Source organism: Heptranchias perlo, chromosome 36, assembly GCF_035084215.1.
Source record: "Heptranchias perlo isolate sHepPer1 chromosome 36, sHepPer1.hap1, whole genome shotgun sequence".
NCBI lineage: Eukaryota > Metazoa > Chordata > Chondrichthyes > Hexanchiformes > Hexanchidae > Heptranchias > Heptranchias perlo.
The window spans coordinates 24,035,120-24,058,708 of record NC_090360.1 but is presented as its reverse complement, the minus strand read 5'-3'; the positions used below and the strand labels follow the sequence as shown (position 1 = coordinate 24,058,708).

The 23,589-nt window shown below is 50.5% G+C and overlaps 1 protein-coding gene across 1 annotated transcript in view; it reads left to right on the top strand.

The window, feature by feature from the left end:
- Positions 1-8,654: 8,654 nt before the first annotated feature.
- LOC137304205 (nuclear factor NF-kappa-B p100 subunit-like) overlaps positions 8,655-23,589 on the top strand; it is a 118,379-nt gene continuing 103,444 nt past the window's right edge. The window contains exons 1-2 of the mRNA XM_067972766.1: positions 8,655-8,983; positions 10,872-10,972. Of these exons, the coding sequence (XP_067828867.1) occupies positions 10,968-10,972 (5 nt within the window). The 5' untranslated portion in view covers positions 8,655-8,983; positions 10,872-10,967. The remainder of the gene's footprint in view (positions 8,984-10,871; positions 10,973-23,589) is intronic.

Sequence of the window (23,589 nt, the reverse complement as noted above, 5' to 3'; positions counted from 1 at the left end):
TGGAGGGGGAGAGAGATATTTGAGGAGGGGGAGAGAGATATTTGGGGAGGGGGATTGAGATATTTGGGGAGGGGAGAGAGATATTTGGGGAGGGGGAGGGGGAGGGGGAGAGAGATATTTGGGAGGGGGAGGGGGAGAGAGATATTTGAGGAGGGGAGGGGGAGAGAGATATTTGGGGAGGGGGAGGGGGAGAGAGATATTTGGGGAGGGGGAGAGAGATATTTGGACAGAGATATTTGGGGATGGGGAGACTGGGGGAGAGAGACTGGGGGAGGGGGTGAGAGACTGGGGGAGGGGGAGGGAGACTGGGGGAGGGGGAGGGAGACTGGGGGAGGGGAGGGAGACTGGGGGAGGGGGAGGGAGACTGGGGAATGGGCGGAGGGGGAGTGAGTGAGGCTGGGGGTGGGTGAGCGTGAGGAAGGCTGGGGGAGGTGGAGGGAGGCTGGGGGAGGTGGAGGGAGGCTGGGGGAGGGGGAGGGAAACTGGGGGTGGTGGAGGGGGAGAGAGATATTTGGGGAGGGTGGATATTTGGGGAGGGGGGGAGATATTTGGGGAGGGGGAGGGAGATATTTGGGGAGAGAGAGAGAGAGACAGACTGGGGGAGACAGAGAGAGAGAGTTACTGGGTGGGAGAGAGAGAGAGGCAGAGACTGTGGGAGAGAGAGAGAGAGACTGTGGGAGAGAGAGACTGTGGGAGAGAGAGACTGGGGGAGAGAGAGACTGGGGGAGAGAGCGAGAGAGACTGGGGGAGAGAGCGAGAGAGACTGGGGGAGAGAGAGCGAGAGAGACTGGGGGAGAGAGAGAGTTACTGGGGGACAGAGAGAGAGAGACACTGGGGGGTAGAGAGAGAGGCAGAGACTGGGAGAGAGAGACTGGGGGAGGGGGAGGGGGAGAGAGAGACTGGGTGAGGGGGAGAGAGAGAGACTGGGGGAGGGGGAGGGGGAGAGAGAGACTGGGGGAGGGGGGAGAGAGAGACTGGGGGAGGGGGGAGAGAGAGACTGGGGGAGGGGGGGAGAGAGAGACTGGGGGAGGGGGGAGAGAGAGACTGGGGGAGGGGGGGAGAGAGAGACTGGGGGAGGGGGGGAGAGAGAGACTGGGGGAGGGGGGAGAGAGAGACTGTGGGAGGGGGGGAGAGAGAGACTGTGGGAGGGGGGAGAGAGAGACTGGGGGAGGGGGGAGAGAGAGACTGGGGGAGGAGAGAGAGAGAGAGACTGGGGGAGGAGAGAGAGAGACTGGGGTAGGGGGGAGAGAGAGAGAGACTGGGGGAGGGAGAGATAGAGAGAGACTGGGGGAGGGGGAGAGAGAGAGAGAGAGAGAGTCTGGGTGAGGGGGGAGAGAGAGTCTGGGTGAGGGGGGAGAGAGAGAGAGACTGGGGGAGGGAGAGATAGAGAGAGACTGGGGGAGGGGGAGAGAGAGAGAGAGAGAGAGTCTGGGTGAGGGGGGAGAGAGAGTCTGGGTGAGGGGGGAGAGAGAGTCTGGGTGAGGGGGGAGAGAGAGAGAGAGACTGGGGGAGGGGGGAGAGAGAGAGAGAGAGACTGGGGGAGGGGGAGAGAGAGAGACTGGGGGAGGGAGAGAGAGAGAGACTGGGGGAGGGGGGAGAGAGAGAGACTGGGGGAGGGGGGAGAGAGAGAGACTGGGGGAGGGGGAGAGAGAGAGACTGGGGAGGGGGAGAGAGAGACTGGGGAAGAGGGGGAGAGAGAGAGACTGGGGGAGGGGGAGAGGGAGAGAGAGAGACTGGGGGAGGGGGAGAGAGAGAGACTGGGGGAGGGGGGAGAGAGAGAGACTGGGGGAGGGGGGAGAGAGAGAGACTGGGGGAGGGGGGAGAGAGAGAGACTGGGGGCGAGAGAGAGACTGGGGAAGAGGGGGAGAGACTGGGGGAGGGGGAGAGAGAGAGACTGCGGGAGGGGGAGAGAGAGAGACTGGGGGAGGGGGGAGAGAGACTGGGGGAGGGGGGAGAGAGAGACTGGGGGAGAGAGCGAGAGTTACTGGGGGAGAGAGCGAGAGTTACTGGGGGAGAGAGCGAGAGAGACACTGGGGGGTAGAGAGAGAGGCAGAGACTGGGAGAGAGAGACTGGGTGAGGGGGAGAGAGAGACTGGGTGAGGGGGAGAGAGAGAGACTGGGGGAGGGGGAGGGGGAGAGAGAGACTGGGGGAGGGGGAGGGGGAGAGAGATATTTGGGGAGGGGGAGGGGGAGAGAGATATTTGGGGAGGGGGAGAGAGATATTTGGACAGAGATATTTGGGGAGGGGGAGACTGGGGGAGAGAGACTGGGGGAGGGGGGTGAGAGACTGGGGGAGGGGGAGGGAGACTGGGGGAGGGGGAGGGAGACTGGGGGAGGGGGAGGGAGACTGGGGAAGGGGAGGGAGACTGGGGAATGGGCGGAGGGGGAGTGAGGGAGGCTGGGGGAGGGTGAGCGTGAGGGAGGCTGGGGGAGGGGGAGGGAGGCTGGGGGAGGGGGAGGGAAACTGGGGGTGGTGGAGGGGGAGAGAGATATTTGGGGAGGGGGGATATTTGGGGAGGGGGGGAGATATTTGGGGAGGGAGATATTTGGGGAGAGAGAGAGAGAGACAGACTGGGGAGACAGAGAGAGAGACTGTGGGAGAGAGAGACTGTGGGAGAGAGAGACTGTGGGAGAGAGAGACTGTGGGAGAGAGAGACTGGGGGAGAGAGACTGGGGGAGAGAGAGACTGGGGGAGAGCGCGAGAGAGAGACTGGGGGAGAGAGCGAGAGAGAGACTGGGGGAGAGCGCGAGAGAGAGACTGGGGGAGAGCGCGAGAGAGAGACTGGGGGAGAGAGCGAGAGAGAGACTGGGGGAGAGAGCGAGAGTTACTGGGGGACAGAGAGAGAGAGACACTGGGGGGTAGAGAGAGAGGCAGAGACTGGGAGAGAGAGACTGGGTGAGGGGGAGAGAGAGAGACTGGGGGAGGGGGAGGGGGAGAGAGAGACTGGGGGAGGGGGAGGGGGAGAGAGAGACTGGGGGAGGGGGGAGAGAGAGACTGGGGGAGGGGGAGAGAGAGAGACTGGGGGAGGGGGGAGAGAGAGAGACTGTGGGAGGGGGAGAGAGAGACTGGGGGAGGGGGGAGAGAGAGACTGGGGGAGGGAGAGAGAGACTGGGGGAGGGAGAGAGAGAGACTGGGGGAGGGGGGAGAGAGAGACTGGGGGAGGGAGAGAGAGACTGGGGGAGGGAGAGAGAGAGACTGGGGGAGGAGAGAGAGAGAGACTGGGGGAGGGGGAGAGAGAGAGACTTGGGGAGGGGGAGCGAGAGAGACTGGGGGAGGGGGGAGAGAGAGAGAGACTGGGGGAGGGGGAGAGAGAGAGAGAGACTTGGGGAGGGGGAGCGAGAGAGACTGGGGGAGGGGGGAGAGAGAGAGACTGGGGGAGGGGGAGAGAGAGAGACTGGGGGAGGGGGGAGAGAGAGACTGGGGAGGGAGAGAGAGACTGGGGGAGGGAGAGAGAGAGACTGGGGGAGGGAGAGAGAGAGACTGGGGGAGGGGGGAGAGAGAGAGACTGGGGGAGGGGGGAGAGAGAGAGACTGGGGGAGGGGGGAGAGAGAGAGACTGGGGGAGGGGGGGGGAGAGAGAGAGAGAGACTGGGGGAGGGGGGGGGGAGAGAGAGAGAGACTGGGGGAGGGGGAGAGAGAGAGACTGGGGGAGGGGAGAGAGAGAGAGACTGGGGGAGGGGGGAGAGAGAGAGACTGGGGAGGGGGAGAGAGAGACTGGGGAAGAGGGGGAGAGACTGGGGGAGGGGGAGAGAGAGAGAGACTGGGGAGGGGGAGAGAGAGAGACTGGGGGAGGGGGAGAGAGAGAGACTGGGGGAGGGGAGAGGGAGAGAGAGAGACTGGGGGAGGGGGAGAGAGAGAGACTGGGGGAGGGGGGAGAGAGAGAGACTGGGGGAGAGAGAGAGACTGGGGAAGAGGGGGAGAGACTGGGGGAGGGGGAGAGAGAGAGACTGGGGGAGGGGGAGAGAGAGAGACTGGGGGAGGGGGGAGAGAGAGAGAGACTGGGGGAGGGGGGAGAGAGAGACTGGGGGAGAGAGCGAGAGTTACTGGGGGACAGAGAGAGAGAGACACTGGGGGGTAGAGAGAGAGGCAGAGACTGGGAGAGAGAGACTGGGTGAGGGGGAGAGAGAGAGACTGGGGGAGGGGGAGGGGGAGAGAGAGACTGGGGGAGGGGGAGAGAGAGACTGGGGGAGGGGGGAGAGAGAGACTGGGGGAGGGGGGAGAGAGAGACTGGGGGAGGGGGAGAGAGAGAGACTGGGGGAGGGGGGGAGAGAGAGACTGGGGGAGGGGGAGAGAGAGACTGGGGGAGGGGGGAGAGAGAGACTGGGGGAGGGAGAGAGAGACTGGGGGAGGAGAGAGAGAGACTGGGGGAGGAGAGAGAGAGACTGGGGTAGGGGGGGAGAGAGAGAGAGACTGGGGGAGGGGGAGAGAGAGAGAGAGACTTGGGGAGGGGGAGCGAGAGAGACTGGGGGAGGGGGGAGAGAGAGAGACTGGGGGAGGGGGAGAGAGAGAGACTGGGGGAGGGGGGAGAGAGAGAGACTGGGGGAGGGGGGAGAGAGAGAGACTGGGGGAGGGGAGAGAGAGAGAGACTGGGGGAGGGGGAGAGAGAGAGACTGGGGGAGGGGGAGAGAGAGAGACTGGGGGAGGGGGAGAGAGAGAGACTGGGGGAGGGGGAGAGAGAGAGACACAAGGAGGGGGAGAGAGAGAGACTGGGGGAGGGGGGAGAGAGAGAGACTGGGGGAGAGAGAGAGACTGGGGAAGAGGGGGAGAGACTGGGGGAGGGGGAGAGACTGGGGGAGGGGGAGAGAGAGAGACTGGGGGAGGGGGAGAGAGAGAGACTGGGGAGGGGGAGAGAGAGAGACTGGGGAGGGGAGAGAGAGAGACTGGGGGAGGGGAGAGAGAGAGAGACTGGGGGAGGGGGAGAGAGAGAGACTGGGGGAGGGGGAGAGAGAGAGACTGGGGGAGGGGGAGAGAGAGAGACTGGGGGAGGGGGAGAGAGAGAGACTGGGGGAGGGGGAGAGAGAGAGACACAAGGAGGGGGAGAGAGAGAGACTGGGGGAGGGGGGAGAGAGAGAGACTGGGGGAGAGAGAGAGACTGGGGAAGAGGGGGAGAGACTGGGGGAGGGGGAGAGACTGGGGGAGGGGGAGAGAGAGAGACTGGGGGAGGGGGAGAGAGAGAGACTGGGGAGGGGGAGAGAGAGAGACTGGGGGAGGGGGAGAGAGAGAGACTGGGGGAGGGGGGAGAGAGGAGAGAGAGAGACTGGGGGAGAGAGAGAGACTCCGGGGGGAGAGAGAGAGACTGGGGGGGAGAGAGAGAGACTGGGGGGGAGAGAGAGAGTGACTGGGGGGGAGAGAGAGAGAGACTGGGGGGGAGAGAGAGAGTGACTGGGGGGGAGAGAGAGAGAGGCTGGGGGAGAGAGAGAGAGAGGCTGGGGGAGAGAGAGAGAGAGAGAGAGGCTGGGGGAGAGAGAGAGAGAGAGAGAGAGGCTGGGGGAGAGAGAGAGAGAGAGAGAGAGAGACTGAGGGTGAGAGAGAGAGACGGGGAGAGAGAGAGAGAGAGATAGACTGGGGGAGAGATAGACTGGGGGAGAGAGTTACTGTGGGAGAGAGAGAGAGTTACTGTGGGAGAGAGAGAGACTGTGGGAGAGGGAGAGAGACTGTGGGAGAGGGAGAGAGACTGTGGGAGAGGGAGAGAGACTGAGGGAGAGGGAGAGAGACTGGGGGAGAGGGAGAGAGACTGTGGGAGAGGGAGAGAGACTGAGGGAGAGGGAGAGAGACTGTGGGAGAGGGAGAGAGACTGAGGGAGAGGGAGAGAGACTGGGGGAGGGGGAAGAGAGAGAGACTGGGGGAAGGGGGAGAGAGAGAGACTGGGGGAAGGGGGAGAGAGAGAGACTGGGGGAGGGGGGGGAGAGAAAGAGACTCGGGGAGGGGGAGAGAGAGAGAGACTGGGGGAGGGAGAGAGAGAGACTGGGAGAGAGGGAGAGAGACTGAGGGAGGGGGAGAGAGAGAGTCTGGGGAGGGGGAGAGAGAGAGTCTGGGGAGGGGGAGAGAGAGAGTCTGGGGAGGGGGAGAGAGAGAGACTGGGGGAGGGGGGAGAGAGAGACTGGGGGAGGGGGGAGAGAGAGACTGGGGGAGGGGGGAGAGAGAGACTGGGGGAGGGGGGAGAGAGAGACTGGGGGAGGGGGGAGAGAGACTGGGGGAGGGGGGAGAGAGAGAGACTGGGGGAGGGGCGAGAGAGAGAGACTGGGGGAGGGGCGAGAGAGAGAGACTGGGGGAGAGGTGGAGAGAGAGAGAGAGAGAGACTGGGGGAGAGGTGGAGAGAGAGATGGGAGGGGGGAGAGATAGGGGGAGTGAGAGACGGGGAAGGGTGGAGAGAGAGATGGACAGGTAGGGAGGGGGAGTGAGAGTCAGTGGAGGGGTGGAGAGAGAGAGAGAGAGAGACGGGGAGGTAGGGAAGTGAGAAGGGGGGGAATAGTCAGAGGGGAGAGAGAAAAATGGAGGGGAGAGAGAGAACGGTGAGGGGGAGAGGGGAGAGAGAGAGAGAGGGGGGGTTGGGGGGGTGAGAGACAGGAGAAGGAAAGACGGGGAGGGGGAGAGAGAGATAGGAGAGGGAAGTGAGAGAGTCAGGGGAGGGGGAGGGAGAGATGGAGGGGGAGAGAGATGGAAGAGAGAAAGGGAGGGGGGAGACAGAGGCTGGGAGGACAGGGGAAGAGAGAGAAAGAGACGGGGAGGGGGAGAGAGTGGGTAGGGGAGAGAGAGAGAGAAAGGGGGAGGGAAGAGAGAGAAATGGGAGGGGGAGAGAGATGGGGACAGGGAAGGAGGAGGAGAGAGTCAGAGGGGGTGGGAGAGATGGGGAGACAGTGGGAGGGGGGAGACGAGGGAAGAGGGAGACGGGGTGGGGGAGGGAGAGATGAAAGAGAGACGGGGAGGGGGAGAGAGAGATAGGGGAAGGGAGAGAGAGGGGGAGGGGAACTGGGAGAGAGAGACTGAGGGCCGAGAGAAAGTGGGAGAGGGAGGGGGAGAGAGAGATCGGGGGCTGAGAGAAAGAGAGAGAGAGAGAGAGGGAGGGAGGGGGATTGAGAGACGGACGGAGGGAGAGTGAGAGACAGGGGAGGTGGAGTGAGATACAGAGGAGTGGTGGAGGGAGACAAGTGAAATAGAGAGTCGGGGGGAGGGGAGAGAGAAAACGTGGGGGCAGAGTGAGAAAGGGGAGGGGAGAGAATGGGATTGGGAGGGGATGAGAGAGACTGGAGAGAGAGAGAGAGACGGGGAGGGTGGGAGAGAGATGGAAGAAAGTCGGGGAGGGGGGAAGAAAGAGCATGGGGGAGAGGGAGCATGGGGGAGGGGGAGAGAGGGACCAGGGTCCAAGAAAGGGGGAGGGAAAGAAAGACTGGGGGAGGGGAGAGAGAGAGACAGGGTAAGAGAAAGGTGGAGGGGAATGGTGAGAAAGAGGAAGGGGACTCGGGGTGAGTGGAGAGGGAGACGGGGAGGGGGAGAGAGCCAGGAGAGGGGGAGAGAGAGAGAGTCAGACAGGAGGTGGAGAGAGGGGAGAAAACTGGGAGCGGGGGGAAAGAGAAACGAGAGGGGGGAGAGAGCTGGGGGGAGAAGAAAGTCGGGGTGAGAGAAAGGGGGAGGGGAGAGAGACGGGGTTGGGGAGAGGGAGGGAGTTTGGGAGACTGGTGGAATACAGAGTCGGGGTAGGGGGAGAGATGGGAGAACGAAGGGGAAGGGAGAGAGAAAGGAGGAAGGGGAGATCGATGGGGGGAGGGAGAGAAAAAGACGGGAGGGGGGAGAGGGTGAGAAAGACTGGAGAGGGAGAGACGGGAAGAGGGAGGGAGAGAGAGAATGAGGGGAGATGCGGAGGGGACAGAGAGACGGGGAAAGGGAGAGAGAGAAAGACATAGAGGGGGAGAGTCAGGGAGGGGGAGAGAAGGTCAGGTGGGAGGGGGTTGTGAGAGTCAGGGAGGGGCGAGAAAGAGTAAAGGGGAGATGGGAGGGAGAGAGTCAGTGAGGGGGGTGGATGGTGAGAGAGTCAGGGAAAGGGGTAGAGATTAAGGGGATCTGGGAGGGAGATTTGGGGAGAGAACGGGGGCGGGGGGAGGGAGAGTTGGGGAGGGGGAGCGAGTGAGAGTTGGGGAGGGGGAGACAGGGAGAGGGGAGAGAGACGGGGGAGGCAGGAGAGAGAGTTGAGGGGAGAGAGTCGGAGGGGGTGGGAAAGTCGGGAGGGGGAGAGAGTCTCGGGAGGGCAGGGAGAGAAGGGGTAGGGAGGGGAGAGAAGGAGAGATGTGGAAGGGAAAAAGAGACGGGAAGGAGAGTGAGTGACGGGGAGGGGAGCGTGAGACTGTGAGAGATACGGAGAGGGAGAGACGGGGAGGGTTGGGAAAGCTGGGCAGGGGTTTGACGGAGAGGGTAGAGAAGGGAAGGGAGGGAGAGATGAGGAGAGGTTGAAGAGACGGAGAGGAAGAGACGGGGGAAGGAGGGAAAGACAGAGGGGGAGAGAGAAAGATGATAGAGATGAGAGAGAGAGCCGAGGGGAGGGGCAGGGGGTTACTGGAGGTAGAGAGAGATGGGGGAGGGAGATACGGGGAGAGGGAGAATGGAAAGGAAGGAGGGAGGAGGAAACTATAGTGGAGAAAAGAACAAGGGAGAAATAGAAGAGAAGAGGCTCCCAAGGAGCAGAAATGGGACAGGGTTGGATTAAAAATGAGTAATGGCTTTGGAATAAAATTGGGAACTGGAGGCATTGATTATTATTGACGGAATGATGACAGAACTTAGCTTCAGCCAAGACAGGAGGGGGAACTAAACATTCTGAGCAACAACATTTTCAGAAGTGATCGAGGCAGAATTACTGACTAAGGATAGTTACAGAAGTTCCTTATGTTACGCATTTAATTCCATCAGCACATTTGGAAGCTGGGTCAGGCTCCACTGGAATTGGCCTCCTTAATGATCATGTCCGTGACTGGCTGAGAGGACACGTCAGGTCAGTGCTCCCCCAACACAATGTGTGAGAGGGGAGGGAGAGAAAAAGACGGGAGGGGGGGAAAAGGGTGAGAAAGACGGGAGAGGGAGAGACGGGAAGAGGGAGAGAGAGAATGAGACAGGGAGGGGGAGAGTCAGGGAGGGGGGAATGGCGATGAGGGAGAGAAGGTCACGTGGGACGGGATTGTGAGAGTCGGGGAGGGGCCAGAAAGAGTAAAGGGGAAATGGGAGGGAGAGAGTCAGTGAGGGGGGGAGGGTGGCGAGAGAAGGGGGTAGAGATCGAGGGGATCTGGGAGGGAGATTTAGGGGAGGGGAGAGAGAGAGAACGGGGAAGGGGCGAGTGTCGCGGGGGGACGGAGAGTCGGGGGAGGGGGAGCGAGTGAGAGTTGGGGAGGGGGAGAGACAGGGAGGGGGTAGAGAGAGTCAGCGGAGGGCCTCTTTGTCAGCCCATGGTGTTCTTCAGCAAAGGGGCAGCCGAAGAAACCTGGTGGTGGGACTTAGGGCAGAATCCTTCACACGTTGGAGGGTCTGCAGGGGGCCTGGGGACAGCCAAAGCTGTTTGAAGACCCTCCCCAGAGGAGTTTCTTTGGACCTCAGGGCCATGTGAATGCTCCTCTCCCAAAGCCAAATTTATTCAAGATTATGAGGGGTTTTGATAGAGTAGATAGGGAGAAACTGGCCGGGGGGGATCGGTAACCAGAGGACACAGATTTAAGATAATTGGCAAAAAAGTCAGGGAGAGATGAGGAGAATTTTTTTTTACGCAGCGAGTTGTTCTAATCTGGAATGCACTGCCTGAAGGGGCGGTGGAAGCAGATTCAACAGTAACTTTCAAACGGGAATTGGATAAATACTTGAAGGAAAAAATTTGCAGGCCTATGAGGAAAGACCAGGGGGAGTGGGATTAATCTTTCAAAGAGCTGGTGAAGGCACAAGGGGCCAAATGGCCTCCTCCTATGCTGCAAGATTCTATGGTTCTATTAAAGCTTGCATATGGCACATACTGTGTACAGATTACTTCCTGTACCTCCTTTGGGCTGGGGTTTTCCACTTCAGCATTCGCCAGCCCACGATTTTCTCTCTATTAGAGTGAATCGTTGGAAAACCCCAGACTTTTTGTCACCACTTATGACGGGAAACCCATGGGTAAATATTTTATGGGGAAAACCGTTGTCAACATTTTATAATGGGGAAAAGGAATGTAAATATTTCACCATTGTGATCACAGACTGTTGATGAACCAATCGAATCATTCAGAATGTATTATAAAAAATATTTTTGTCTGCCATTTTCTTTCTCAGTAACTGAAATTTCTAGTGTCCAAAATAACATTCTAAACAAAATTTTTAAATCCCCCAATTACATGTTTCACAATATACCCACCACATTGCCTTTTATGCATTTTAATATCTTTAGTAAAATTTTAACTTCAGCTTTTCTCAAAAGCTTCGGTTTTTACTGATATTTTCACCTTACAACAGTTGGAAAGAGCTTTCAATGACACCTGTACATTCTGAGCGTAATGCAGTTTGCAGAATTTCCTAGCATGCAATGTATGCAGTTTGAGAATTTCCCCATATGCGGTCTATGCATCACCTGGTGAAGGGTACAAGGCTTCATCCCTTCCCCCTCTAAAGATTCAAAGCTTCTTTGCTTTTCCCAAAAGACTCTGAAAAAGCCTAGATATTAAATTATCAAAGCTTTATTGCAGGTAAGGGATGGTACTTACTAACTGGTGTTTTGAACTGCTCGGACATACATGACATAGTGATCAGCACCAGGTGTGATTAACAACACCTGTAATCACGGTTAAAAATAAAAATAGATTATTTATCGAAAATGAATTTATTTTTTAGTGACTTGCCTCTTTATTTTGATTGTACATTCAGTTGCAAAATTATCTCGTCTGAACTATTTTTGAGGCTTAAGGAATTTTTTCCATTGGAGCTTGAAGATTGTCTACACCGTGAACCGCTGAGCATTTGATGAGGTACTTTTTATTTATTTATGGAACTTTATGCTCGTTAAAGTCTCATTAATAGTTAATAAAGGGTAAATGTTCTGCTTCTGTGCTTCATGCACCCTCCAGGAAACATTGTGGGAAATTAAGCATCCCAGGCTGTGATTTTTCCATTGATTCATTACAAAAAGCAGAAAATGTATCCTTAAGGCAGGAACCACCTATAGTAGGGAAAGTGGTGATGGGGTATACTGAGGGTGTAAAAGAGACGACAGAAGGTTCCGGAGAGGAGTCTGATGGGTGGAAATTGATACAAAGGAAAATGATTCCCATTCTCCAAAAAGCTGCTAAGCTCTCCAATACTGCCAGATCCCAGCAATTACCACCGCCCCCATAATGCCACAGTCTCCCCCCTCTCCACCCTTCCCAGTTCTCCTGGATCCCGGGGCCTCCTTCTCTGACTTCCCCTCCCTCCCAGATTCTGAGACCCTCTCTCAGTTCTCATAAAACCCCAGATTGCATTCCCAGTGCTCCCTGATTTCAGGAAGATCCCAATGTTCCCAGACCTTGAGACCTCCCTCCCAAATTCTCCCAGATACCAAATCCCTAGCACCTATTATCGAAAGTCCAGTATTCCTGAACCCTACCCTGTGCTCCCAGACCCTGGGATCCCCTTCAAAGTACCACTGAATCCTGCGACCCCATTCCAGTACTGCCAGGCCATGAGCTTCCTTCCCAATGTTCCCAGATCCCAAGCTTCCAATCCAGTATTCCCAGAACCTCAGATCCCAAGCTTCCTATCCAGTGTTCCCAGATCCCCAGATCCCAACCTTCCTTCCCAGTGTTCCCAGATCCCAAACTTTCTACCCAGTGTTCTCAGATCCCAAGCCTCCTTCCCAGATCCAACAACCACAAAGTCAGCATCCCTGGTAACCCTACTTTGCTTAACACCTCTGTTCATCTAAAACTTCTGATCCACCATCAGTGGTGCCATGGAAGATATGCTACTAAACCAATAAAAGTTTTGTATCTGGTGCGTCGGGTGCTTCAGATTAAAAGCACAATTAGTCCCTGGGACCCTGGGTGGCACAGAGCTGATTATGTAGTTGGGAATACCTTGGTGCGTCCTTTGCTTTCTCGATAATGGTAGGGCAACAGGCATGGATGATTAATTCCTAAAAAAACGCCACAGGCAAGGGGTGGGGGAATGAGTAGTAATGGTCTCGAAGATCAATACCAGGAATATTCCCGCTGCCTTTTTGAGATGGAGGAATAGGATTCTGTTTGAGGCATGTCTACCCTGGTGTTTCAGAGCTCAGTTGCAGTTTCCATTCACATGGAAGAGAATCATAGTGAGACCAAAAACTGTTGAGGTGTTTAACTGGTAACAGTTGCTCTTTACATAGATTGAATGCTCTGGAGGCCTGTGGATCATTAGAAAGGAAGCTGCTGGATTTCAACCTTGTCAAAAATGTGTAAGGCAAATTGTAGCTTTCTGCGAGATTGTTAAAGATTTGGGTCTGTAATAAATTCCTTCAGTGGCTTCAGGCACTCCTGTAAGTGGATCCCAGGCCCCTTCATTGCCGGAGTCGACTCACACTCCACAATATCTGCTTATACAAAGTCTAACCCTGGGTGTAACAATAGTACACCTGTGATCTGAATCTTTCAGACATGCCCCCATGTCCCTCTACAATCTTTCTGAAGGTGAATTGAGATAACACCTTATAAGGGAAAGCCTGATAGGAGTCGTTAAGTTGCTTTAATTCACACCAAGTCAACTTACAGAGCATCGGTGATGATCAGATTCACTTAATCCAGTCAGTACAACTTGTCTTCAAGTAATGATACAAAATAATGAACAAGCTACTCTTTCCCATATTAGTGGTTGTCTTTCTCAAACAAAATATGTTCTAACTATTCTCGTGCATTCTAACCTTCCGAGCTCGGTGAAAGCTTGTCCTTGCAGATTTCTGTTTAAAAACTTGACTGACTGCCTGTGTCTCTGTCTCTGTTTTATTTAATCTCCCTGTATTCACAGCCTGAAAGGAGTGCCCATGCCAGACAACTCCTGCCAAGGCCCCAAGAACAGGGACCTAGTAACACCTACATTGTGTGTAAGGTGTTTATTGAATTCGGAGAGGGGTTAATGAATTGCTTATTGTTTATAGTCTTTGGGGAAATAAAATCAAAGCTTAGCTCATTCATATCTTAACCAAGCTTTGTCTCAGTGCATTGAATAGTATCATAGTAGGTACAGCACAGGAGGAGGCCATTCAGCTCTTTGAAAAAGCCATCCAATTAGCCCCATTTCCCTGCTCTTTCCCCATTGCCCTGTAATTTTTTTCCCTTCAAGTGTTTATCCAATTCCCTTTTGAAAGTTACTATTGAATCTGCTTCCACCGCCCTTTCAGGCAGAGCATTCCAGATCATTACGACTAACAGCATAAAAAATGTTTCCTCATGTCACCTCTGGCTCTTTTGCCAATCACCTTAAATCTGTGTCCTCTGGTTACTGACCCTTCTGCCGCTAGAAACAGTTTCTCCTTATTTACTCTATCAAAATGGATCATGATTTTGAACATCTCTAATAAATCTCCCCTTAACCTTCTCTGTTCGAAGGAGAACAACCCCAGCTTCGCCAGTCTCTCCACATAACTGGAGTCCCTCATCCCTGGTACCATCCTAATAAATATCTTCTGCACCCTCTCTAAGGCCTTGAAATCCTTCCCAAGTGTGGTGCCCAGAATTGAACACAAAACTCCAGCTGTGGCCTTGCCAGTGTTTTATAAAGGTTTAGCATAACTTCCTTGCTTTTGTACTCTATGCCTCTATTAATAAAGCCCAGGATTCCATATGCTTTTTTTAAATAGACTTCTCAACTTGTCCTACCACCTTCAAAGATTTGTGTACATACACCCCCAGGTCTCTCTGTTCCTGCACCCCCTTTAAAATTATACCCTTTAGTTTATATTGCCTCTCCTCATTCTGTGTTAAATTTCATCTGCCATGTGTCTGCCCATTTCACCAGTCTGTCTGTGTCCTCCTGAAGTCCGTTACTATCCTCTACATTGTTTACCACATTTCTGAGTTTTGTGTCAAACTTTGAAATCATACCCTGTATACCCAAGTCCAGGTCATTAATATATATCAAAAAGAGCAGTGGTCCTAATACTGACCCCTGGGGAACACCACTGTATACTTCCCTCCAGTCTGAAAAACAACCATTCACCACTACTCTCTGCTTTCTGTCCCTTAGCCAATTTTGTATCCATGCTGCCCCTGTCCCTTTAATCCCATGGGTTTTAATTTTGCTAACAAGTCTGTTATGTGGTACTTTATCAAATGACTTTTGAAAGTCCATATACAAAACATCAACCGCACTACCCTCATCAACCCTCTCCATTACTTCATCAAAGAATTCAATCAAGTTAGTCAAACACGATTTTCCTTTAACAAATACATACTGACTTTCATTTATTAGCCTATACTTTTTCATGTGCCAATTCATTTTGTCCCAGATTATTGTCTCTAAAAGTTTCCCCACCACCGACATTAGGCTGACTGGCCTTTAATTGCCGGGTTTATGACTCTCCCCTTTTTTGAACACGGGTGCAACATTTGCAATCCTCCAGTCCCCTGGCACTGCCCCCATATCTAAGGAGTATTGGAGCCGAGCCTAACCTACCTGGACCGGGTGACTTTCCTACTTTGAGTGCTGCCAACCTTTAAAGTACCTCCTCTTTATTTTTATTCTATCCGATATCACTACTACCTCCTCCTTTCCTGCTACAATGGCAGCATCCTCTTCTCCAGTGAAGACGGATGTGAAGTATTCATTTAGTACCTTAACCGTGCCCTCTGCCTCCACAAGAAGATTTCCTTTTTTGTCCCTAATTGGTCCCGCCCTTCCTTTGACCACCCTTTTACTATTAATATGTTTATAAAAGACTTGGTTTCCTTTTTATGTTACCCACTAATCTATTCTCATACTCCCCCTTTTGCCCCTCTTATTCCCTTTTTTAGATCTCCTCTGTACTTTCTGTATTCGGCCTGGTTCTCCACTGTATTATGAACCTCACATTTGTCATAAGCCTCCTTTTTCTGTTTCATTTTAATCTCTTTATCTTTAGTCATCCAGGGAGCTCTAGCTTTGGAGGCCCTTCCTTTCCCCCTCGTAGGGATGTGTCTACTCTGTACACAAACAATCTCCTCCTTGAAGGCCTCCCATTGTTCAATTAATGTTTTGCCTGCCAGTTTTTGATTCCAATCCACCTGGGCAAGATCCCTTTTTAACTCACTGAAATTTACCCTCCTTCAGTTAAGCATTTTCACATTTGATTGTTCCTTGTCCTTTTCCATATCTATTCTAAACCTAATGATATTACTTTGCCTTAAAGCACAACTCTAAAATGTAATTCATTTTCCAAAATGTGGAAAAATAGCCAAAAAAATCCCAAACTGGGGCAGAGGTGATGAAACATTGCAAGGCTCGGAGGAATCCCATTGATTTTTGTAAGGCTTTCAACAGAGTGCCTCATGCAACTCTTACAAAAACCCTAGAACCTACAGGTCCCTTCAGCAAGATCACAAAGGTAAGTACAAATGGGTGTTGCCATTCGGCCCATCTAGCTCATTCTGCCATAGAAATCTATGATCCCCATTTCAATTCCAGCATTCTCTCAATATTCCATACCCGGGTTGACACCGAAAAGGCAATTCCCTACATCTCCTCAAACTTAAAACCTGTTCTGTGTCATTGTACGATAGTGTGCTGCAGGACTATCAGTTACCCTGTTCGCAGTGTTAAGTGCTGGGTTCCACCTCGCGCTCCAGGATTGTCAGACCGTATTATTTAGGCTAACAATAGTAGTCCATGTCCACAGATCCCTGAAGGTAGCAGGACAGGTAGATAAGGTGGTTAAGAAGGCATACAGGATACTTTCCTTTATTAGCTGAGGCATAGAATATAAGAGCAGGGAGGTTGTGCTGGAACTATATAAAACACTGGTTAGGCCACAGCTTGAGTACTGCGTACTGTTCTGGTCACCACATTACAGGAAGGGTGTAGAGAGGGTACAGAGGAGTTTTAGGAGGACGTTGCCAGGACTGGAGAATTTTAGCTATGAGGAAAGATTGGATAGACTGGGGTTGTTCTCTTTGGAACAGAGGAGGCCGAGGGGTGATTATTTGAGGTGTACAAAATTATAAGGGGCCTGTAGAGTGGATAGAAAGGACCTATTTCCCTTAGCAGAGAGGTCAATAACTAGGGGGCAGAGATTTAAAGTGATTGGTAGAAGGATTAGAGGGGAGCTGAGGAGACAATTTTTCACCCAGAGGGTGGTGGGGGTCTGGAACTCACTGCCTGAAAGGGTGGTAGAGGCAGAAACCCTCAACTCATTTAAAAAGTACTTGGAAATGCACCTGAAGTGCTGTAATCTACAGGGTTACAGACCTAGTGCTGGAAAGTGGGATTAGGCTGGGTGGCTCATTTTCGGCAGTGCGGACACGATGGGCTGAGTGGCCTCCTTCTGTGCTGTAAATTTTCTATGATAGTCAGATTTATTTACAAGAATTTATTATTACATAGAAACAGAAGAATATAACAAGGGACTAGTGGTGCAAATACTTAGATAAGAATAAAGATTGAATCCTTTCAGAAAGTTTAATTCTTCTTTAAAATGTACTTCTTACACAGTCTGATAATCAGTACAATATATTGAGAAACCAAACTTTTAACAACTGCTTGACGTGATGTTTGTTCGTGGGTGAGGCAATATTTCTGTCATTGCACAGAATTCAACTGTCCCTTTAGACTCAACTGATGAATAATACTCTGATTATTCCTTCTTCTTGGTCTCCAAGACAGAATACAACACACAAGGCCAAAGAAGCTCTCTCCTACTAGACAGACAATTTTATTATATGGGTTGAAGAGTATGATGGGCAGATCCTGGATTCTCTATTGCCACTGTTTACTTTGGACATCTCAATTTGCTTAGTTTCTAGAACACCCCTAAAGTTTTGACAGTTTTCTGAAAGATGTGCATGCATTTAAATGTTTCAGAGATTATAAGGGAATTATTGATGCAGTTAACTTGTTAGCATAGGCAATCAAAGGCACTGTGGGAAACATGCTGGGCAATTTGTCTGAAACCAATAGCTATGTCTAGACCGATGTTTGTACTGTTTAACTCATAAAGCCCAAAGGAATTTTTCTTAAGAATATACGGTCAGGTACAGTCAATGTCAACATACTCTTATCTTAAAAATCATAAAAAGAGATTAAATATGCAAATGTTATTATGTGAAGTGTATTGGAGTGCTGTTTCCACAACCTCCCATCACAGCATCGAACGGCCTCTTGAATGACTCTAGAGGTTTCGCCTCCACAATCCTACCTGGATTCCATTTCCAGATATTGATTACTCTTTGTGTGAAGAGCTTCCTGATATCAGCCCTGAACTTGCATTTTCCCAGTTTGTAACTATGTCCCCTTGATTCACAGTCATGATTTAGTTTGAAGTAATGCTCAGGATCAGCCCTTTCCATTCCACTTAGTACTTTGTACACCTCTCTAAGGTCATATCTCATTCGCCTCCTTTAAAGGCCGAAGAGTCTCAGTTCTTGTCATCTTTCCTCATAATTCAGTTCTCACACAAGGGTCTAAATCTTGGCTATTATCCAAGTGTCAGCCTGGGCTCAGTGGTAACCCTCTTACCTCCAAGTCAGGTCGTGGGTTCCAGTCCCACTCCATAGACTTGAGCACATTATCTGGGCTTTAGTACTGAGGGGGAACTGGAATGCCGGAAGGGCCATCTTTTGGATAAGACATTAAACCAAAGCACCATCTGCCCACTCAAATGGACGTAAACGTTTCCGCGGCACTATTTGAAGAAGAGCAGGGGCGTTCTCCCGGTGACCTGACCAATATTTATCCCTCAACCGACATCACTAAAACAGATTATCTGGTCATTTATCTCATTCCTGTTTGTGGGATCTTGCTATGCACAATTTGCCTGCCATGTTTCCCTATATTATAATAGTGACTACTTTTCAAAAGTACTTCACTGGCTATGAAGTGCTTTGCACCGTCCTGAGGTTGTGAAAGACACTATAGAAATGCAGGTCTTTTCTTCTTTCTTCCTTATCCAGGATGCATATTCAGCTCCAAGTCTCATATAAGGTAGATAGGAGACTCACTAAACCTACTTCTCGTGAATTAAGAATAAGTCCAGGTCTTCCACTATCATTGGTCCATCAATGATGTGTTGAATGGAATCATAAGAACATAAGAAATAGGAGCAGGAGTAGGCCATAAGGCCCCTCGAGTCTGCTCCGCCATTTAATCAGATCATGGCTGATCTTCTACCACAACTCCACTTTCCCGCACAATCCTCATATCCCTTGATTCCCTTAGAGTCCAAAAGTCTATCGATCTCAGCCTTGAATATACTCAACAACTGAGCATCCACAGCTCTCTGGGGTAAAGAATTCCAAGGATTCACAACCATCTGAGTGAAGAAATTCCTCCTCATCTCAGTCCTAAATGGCCGACCCCTTATCCTGAGACTATGTCCCCGAGTTCTAGACTCTCCAGCCAGGGGAAACAATCTCTCAGCATCTACCCTGTTAAGCCCCCTAAGAATTTTATACATTTTAATGAGATCACCTCTCATTCTTCTAAACTCCAGAGAATATAGACCCATTCTACCCAATCTCTCCTCATAGGACAATCCTCTCATCCCAGGAATCAATCTAGTGAACCTTCGTTGTACTGCCTCTAAGGCAAGTATATCCTTCCTTAGGAAAAGGGACCAAAACTGCACACAGTACTCCAGGTGTGGTCTCACCAAAGCCCTGTACAATTGCAGCAAGACTTTCTTACTCTTGTACTCCAACCCCCTTGCAATAAAGGCCAACATTCCATTTGATTTCCTAATTGCTTGCTGTACCTGCATGTTAACTTTCTGTGTTTCGTGTACAAGGTCACCCAAGTCTCTCTGAACACCAACATTTAATAGTTTCTCACCGTTTAAAAAATATTCTGTTTTTCTATTCTTCCTACCAAAGTGAATAACCTCACATTTCCCCACATTATACTCCATCTGCCACCTTCTTGCCCACTCACTTAACCTGTCTATATCCCTTTGCAGACTCTTTGTGTCCTCCTCACAGCTTACTTTCCCACCTAGCTTTGTATCGTCAGCAAACTTGGATACATTACACTCGGTCCCTTCATCGAAGTCATTAATATAGATTGTAAATAGCTGAGGCCCAAGCACTGATCCTTGCGGCACCCCACTAGTTACAGTCTGCCAACCTGAAAATGACCCGTTTATCCCTACTCTCTCTTTTCTGTCCGTTAACTAATCCTCTATCTACGCTATTATGTTACCCCCAACCCCTTATCTTGTGCAACAACCTTCATATGTCATCTTATCGAATGCCTTTTGGATATCCAAATATATGACATCCACTGGTTCCCCTTTATCTACCCTGCTAGTTACATCGTCAAAAACACTATTAAATTTATCAAACATGATTTCCCTTTCATAAAACCATGTTGACTCTTCATAATCATATTATGATTTTCTAAGTGCCCTGTTACTACTATATTAATGACTTAGATGAAGGGACCGAGTGTAATGTATCTAAGTTTGCTGACGATACAAAGCAAGGTGGGAAAGTAATCTGTGAGGAGGACACAAAGAGACTGCAAAGGGATATAGACAGGTTAGGTGAGTGAGCAAGAAGGTGGCAGATGGAGTATAATGTGGGGAAATGTGAGGTTATTCACTTTGGTAGGAAGAATAGAAAAACAGAATAGATAATAGATTCCAGCATTTTCCCGACGACTGATGTCAGGCTAACTGGCCTGTAGTTCCCTGTTTTCTGTCTCCCTCCTTTCTTGGATAGCGGGGTCACATTTGCTACCTTCCAATCCACTGGGACCACTCTAGAATCTAGGGAATTTTGGAAGATCACAACCAATGCATCCACTATCTCTGCAGCCACCTCTTTTAGAACCCTGGGATGTAGGCCATAAGGTCCAGGGGATTTGTTGGCTTTTAGTCCCATTATTTTCTCCAGTACTTTTTCTTTACTAATATTAATTACTTTAAGTTCCTCACTCTCATTATTTCTGGTATGTTTTTTGTGTCTTTTGCATCTGTGAAGACAGATATAAAATATTTGTTTAATGTCTCTGCCATTTCCTTATTTCCCATTATAATTTCTCCTGTCTCAGCCTCTAGGGACCCATGTTTACTTTCGCTAATCTCTTCCTTTTTACATACTTGTAGAAACTCTTACAATCTGTTTTCATATTTCTTGCTCGTTTACTCTCATATTCTATTTTCTCCCTCTTTATCAATTTTTTTGGTTATCTTTTGCTGGTTTCTAAAACTCTCCCAATCCTCAGGCTTACTACTCTTCTTGGCAACATTATAAGCCTCTTCTTTTAATCTAATACTATCCTTAACTTACTTAGTTAGCTACGAATGGATCACTTTTCCCGTGGAGTTTTTATGCCTCAATGAAATGTATATCCGTTGAGAATTATAAAATATTTCTTTAAATGTTCGCCATTGCTTATCTACTGTCATATCTTTTAATCTAATTTCCCAATCAACCTTAGCCAATTCGCCCTTCATACCTATGTAATTGGCTTTGTTTAAGTTTAAGACTCTAGCTTCAGACTTAAGTACGTCACTCTTGAACTCAATGTGAAATTCTATCATATTATGATCATTCTTCCCCAGAGGATCCTTTACGATGAGATTACCAATTAACCCTGTCTCATTGCATTTGACACGAATCATAAGAGACAATCTGAGAGTATCTATTCCAGATATTCCTGAAAGAATCAGTTCTTCTTTTCACAAATGATATTACATTATTAGCTGATTCACCTAGAACATCCAGTGCTCTTGACTCCCCATCTTGATCAGTGGGCTAACGAGTGGGATATAGAAACATAGAAAATAGAAACATAGAAAATAGGAGCAGGAGTAGGCCCTTCGAGCCTGAATCATATCATATTCAATATGATCATGGCTGATCCTCTATCTGAATACCATATTCCCGCTCTCTCCCCATACCCCTTGAGGCCTTTTGTGTCCAGAAATCTGTCCAGCTCCTTCTTAAATATATTCAGTGACTTGGCCTCCACTGCCTTCTGTGGTAGAGAATTCCACAGGTTCACCTCCCTCTGAGTGAAGAAATTTCTCCTCATCTCAGTCCGAAATGTCCTACTCCGTATCCTGAGACTGTGACCCCTCGTTCTGGACCCCCCAGCCAGGGGACACATCCTCCCTGCATCCAGTCTGTCTAGCCCTGTCAGAATTTTATATGTTTCAATGAGATCCCCTCTCATTCTTCTAAACTCGAGTGAATACAGGCCGAGTCGACCCAATCTCTCCTCATACGACAGTCCTGCCATCCCAGGAATCAGTCTGGTGAACCTTCGCTGCACTCCCTCTATGGCAAGTATATCCTTTCTTAAGTAAGGAGATCAAAACTGCACACAATACTCCAGGTGTGGTCTCACCAAGGCCCTGTACAACTGCAGTAAGACATCCTTGCTCCTGTACTCAAATCCTCTTGCAATCAAGGCCAACATACGATTTGCCTTCCTAACTGCTTGAATGTTAGAAAATATCAACGGGATTAGACAATTTCAACATGGATTTATGTATGTTTGCTTTCAGTGACTGGTGTACAAGGACACCCAGGTCCTTTTGTACATCAACATTTCCCAATCTATCACCATTTAAATAATACTCTGCCTTTCTGTTTTTCCTTCCGAAGTGGATAACTTCACATTTATCCACATTATACTGCATCTGCCATGTATTTGCCCACTCATTCAACTTGTCCAAACCGCCTTGAAGCCGCTTTGCATTTTCCTCACAACTCACAATCCCACCTAGTTTTATGTTGTCAGCAAACTTGGAAATATTACATTTGGTTCCCTCATCCAAATCATTGATATATATTGTGAATAGCTGGGGCCCAAGCACTGATCCCTGTGGTACCCCACTAGTCACCGCCTGCCACCCCGAAAAAGACCCATTTATTCCTACTCTCTGTTTCCTCTCTGTTAACCAATTTTCAATCCATGCCAATTACCCCCAATCCCATGTGCTTTAATTTTGCACATTAACCTCTTATGTGGGACTTTATCAAAGGCCTTCTGAAAATCCAAATAAACCAAGGGGAACAGACAGGCGTTTCTGTGGCCGTAAACGTGACTCCAGGATGGTTTGTTGCCTCCCTGGTGCCAGGGTCATGGATGTCACTGAGCGGCTTCAGGGCATTCTCAAGGGGGAGGGTGAGCAGGCAGAGGTCGTGGTCCACATTGGGACCAACGACGTAGGTAGGAAGGGAGATGAGGTCCTGCATCAAGAATTTAGGGAGCTAGGTAACAGATTAAAGAGCAGAACCTCAATGGTTGTAATCTCTGGATTACTCCCAGAGCCACGGGCTAGTGAGTATAGAAATAGAAGGATAGAACAGATGAATGCGTGGCTAAAGAGTTGGTGCAGGAGGGAGGGTTTCAGTTTCCTGGATCACTGGGCCTGCTTCTGGGGAAGGTGGGACTTGTACAAGTCGGACGGGTTGCATCTGAACCAGAGCGGGACAAATATCCTTGCGGGGAGGTTTGCTAGCACTGTTGGGGGGGGTTTAAACTAACTTGGCAGGGGGATGGGATACAGAGTGGAGCTACAATAGGGGGTGATGTGCAGCCAAATATTGAGAAAAAAACAAGTCAGCTTGGAAGACAGGGCAAATATGTGAGGGCAAGGCTGGATGGCATCTATTTTAATGCAAGGAGTCTTGCGAATAAGGTGGATGAACTGAAGGTGTTGATAAACACATGGGAGTATGATATTGTTGCTGTCACAGAGACATGGTTGAGGGAGGGGCAAGACTGGCAGCTCAATATTCCGGGCTACAGAATCTTCAGGCGAGACAGAGGGGGAGGTATAAGAGGAGGGGGGGTCGCAGTATTAATTAAAGAATCAATTACTGCCATAAGGAGGGATGATATATTAGCAGGTTCCTCAAATGAGGCCATATTGGTGGAGCTTAAAAACAAAAAGGGGGCAAGCACTTTGATGGGAGTGTACTATAGACCCCCAAACAGTCAGGGGGAGATAGAGGAACAGATATGTAGGCAAATCTCAGAAAATTGTGCAAATAATAGGGTAATAATAGTGGGGGATTTCAACTTCCCCAATATTAACTGGGATACTCAGAGTGTAAAAGGCTTAGAGGGTACAAAATTCTTAACGTGCATCCAGGAGAGCTTTTTGAGCCAGCATGTAGAAAGTCCTACAAGAGAGGGGGCGGTACTGGACCTAATTCTAGGGAATGTGGCCGGCCAAGTGGAAGAAGTGCTAGTAGGTGAGCACTTTGGTGACAGTGACCATAATTCAGTGAGATTTAAGGTGGTCATGGAAAAGGACAGGGAGGGGCCGGAAATAAAGGTTCTAAATTGGGGGAAGGCCGACTTTAATAGGATAAGGCAGGATCTGGCCAAAATGGACTGGGATCAGCTGCTTGTAGGAAAATCCGCATCGGAGCAATGGGAGTCTTTCAGAAGGGAGATTGAGACCATACAATGGCAACATGTTCCCGTA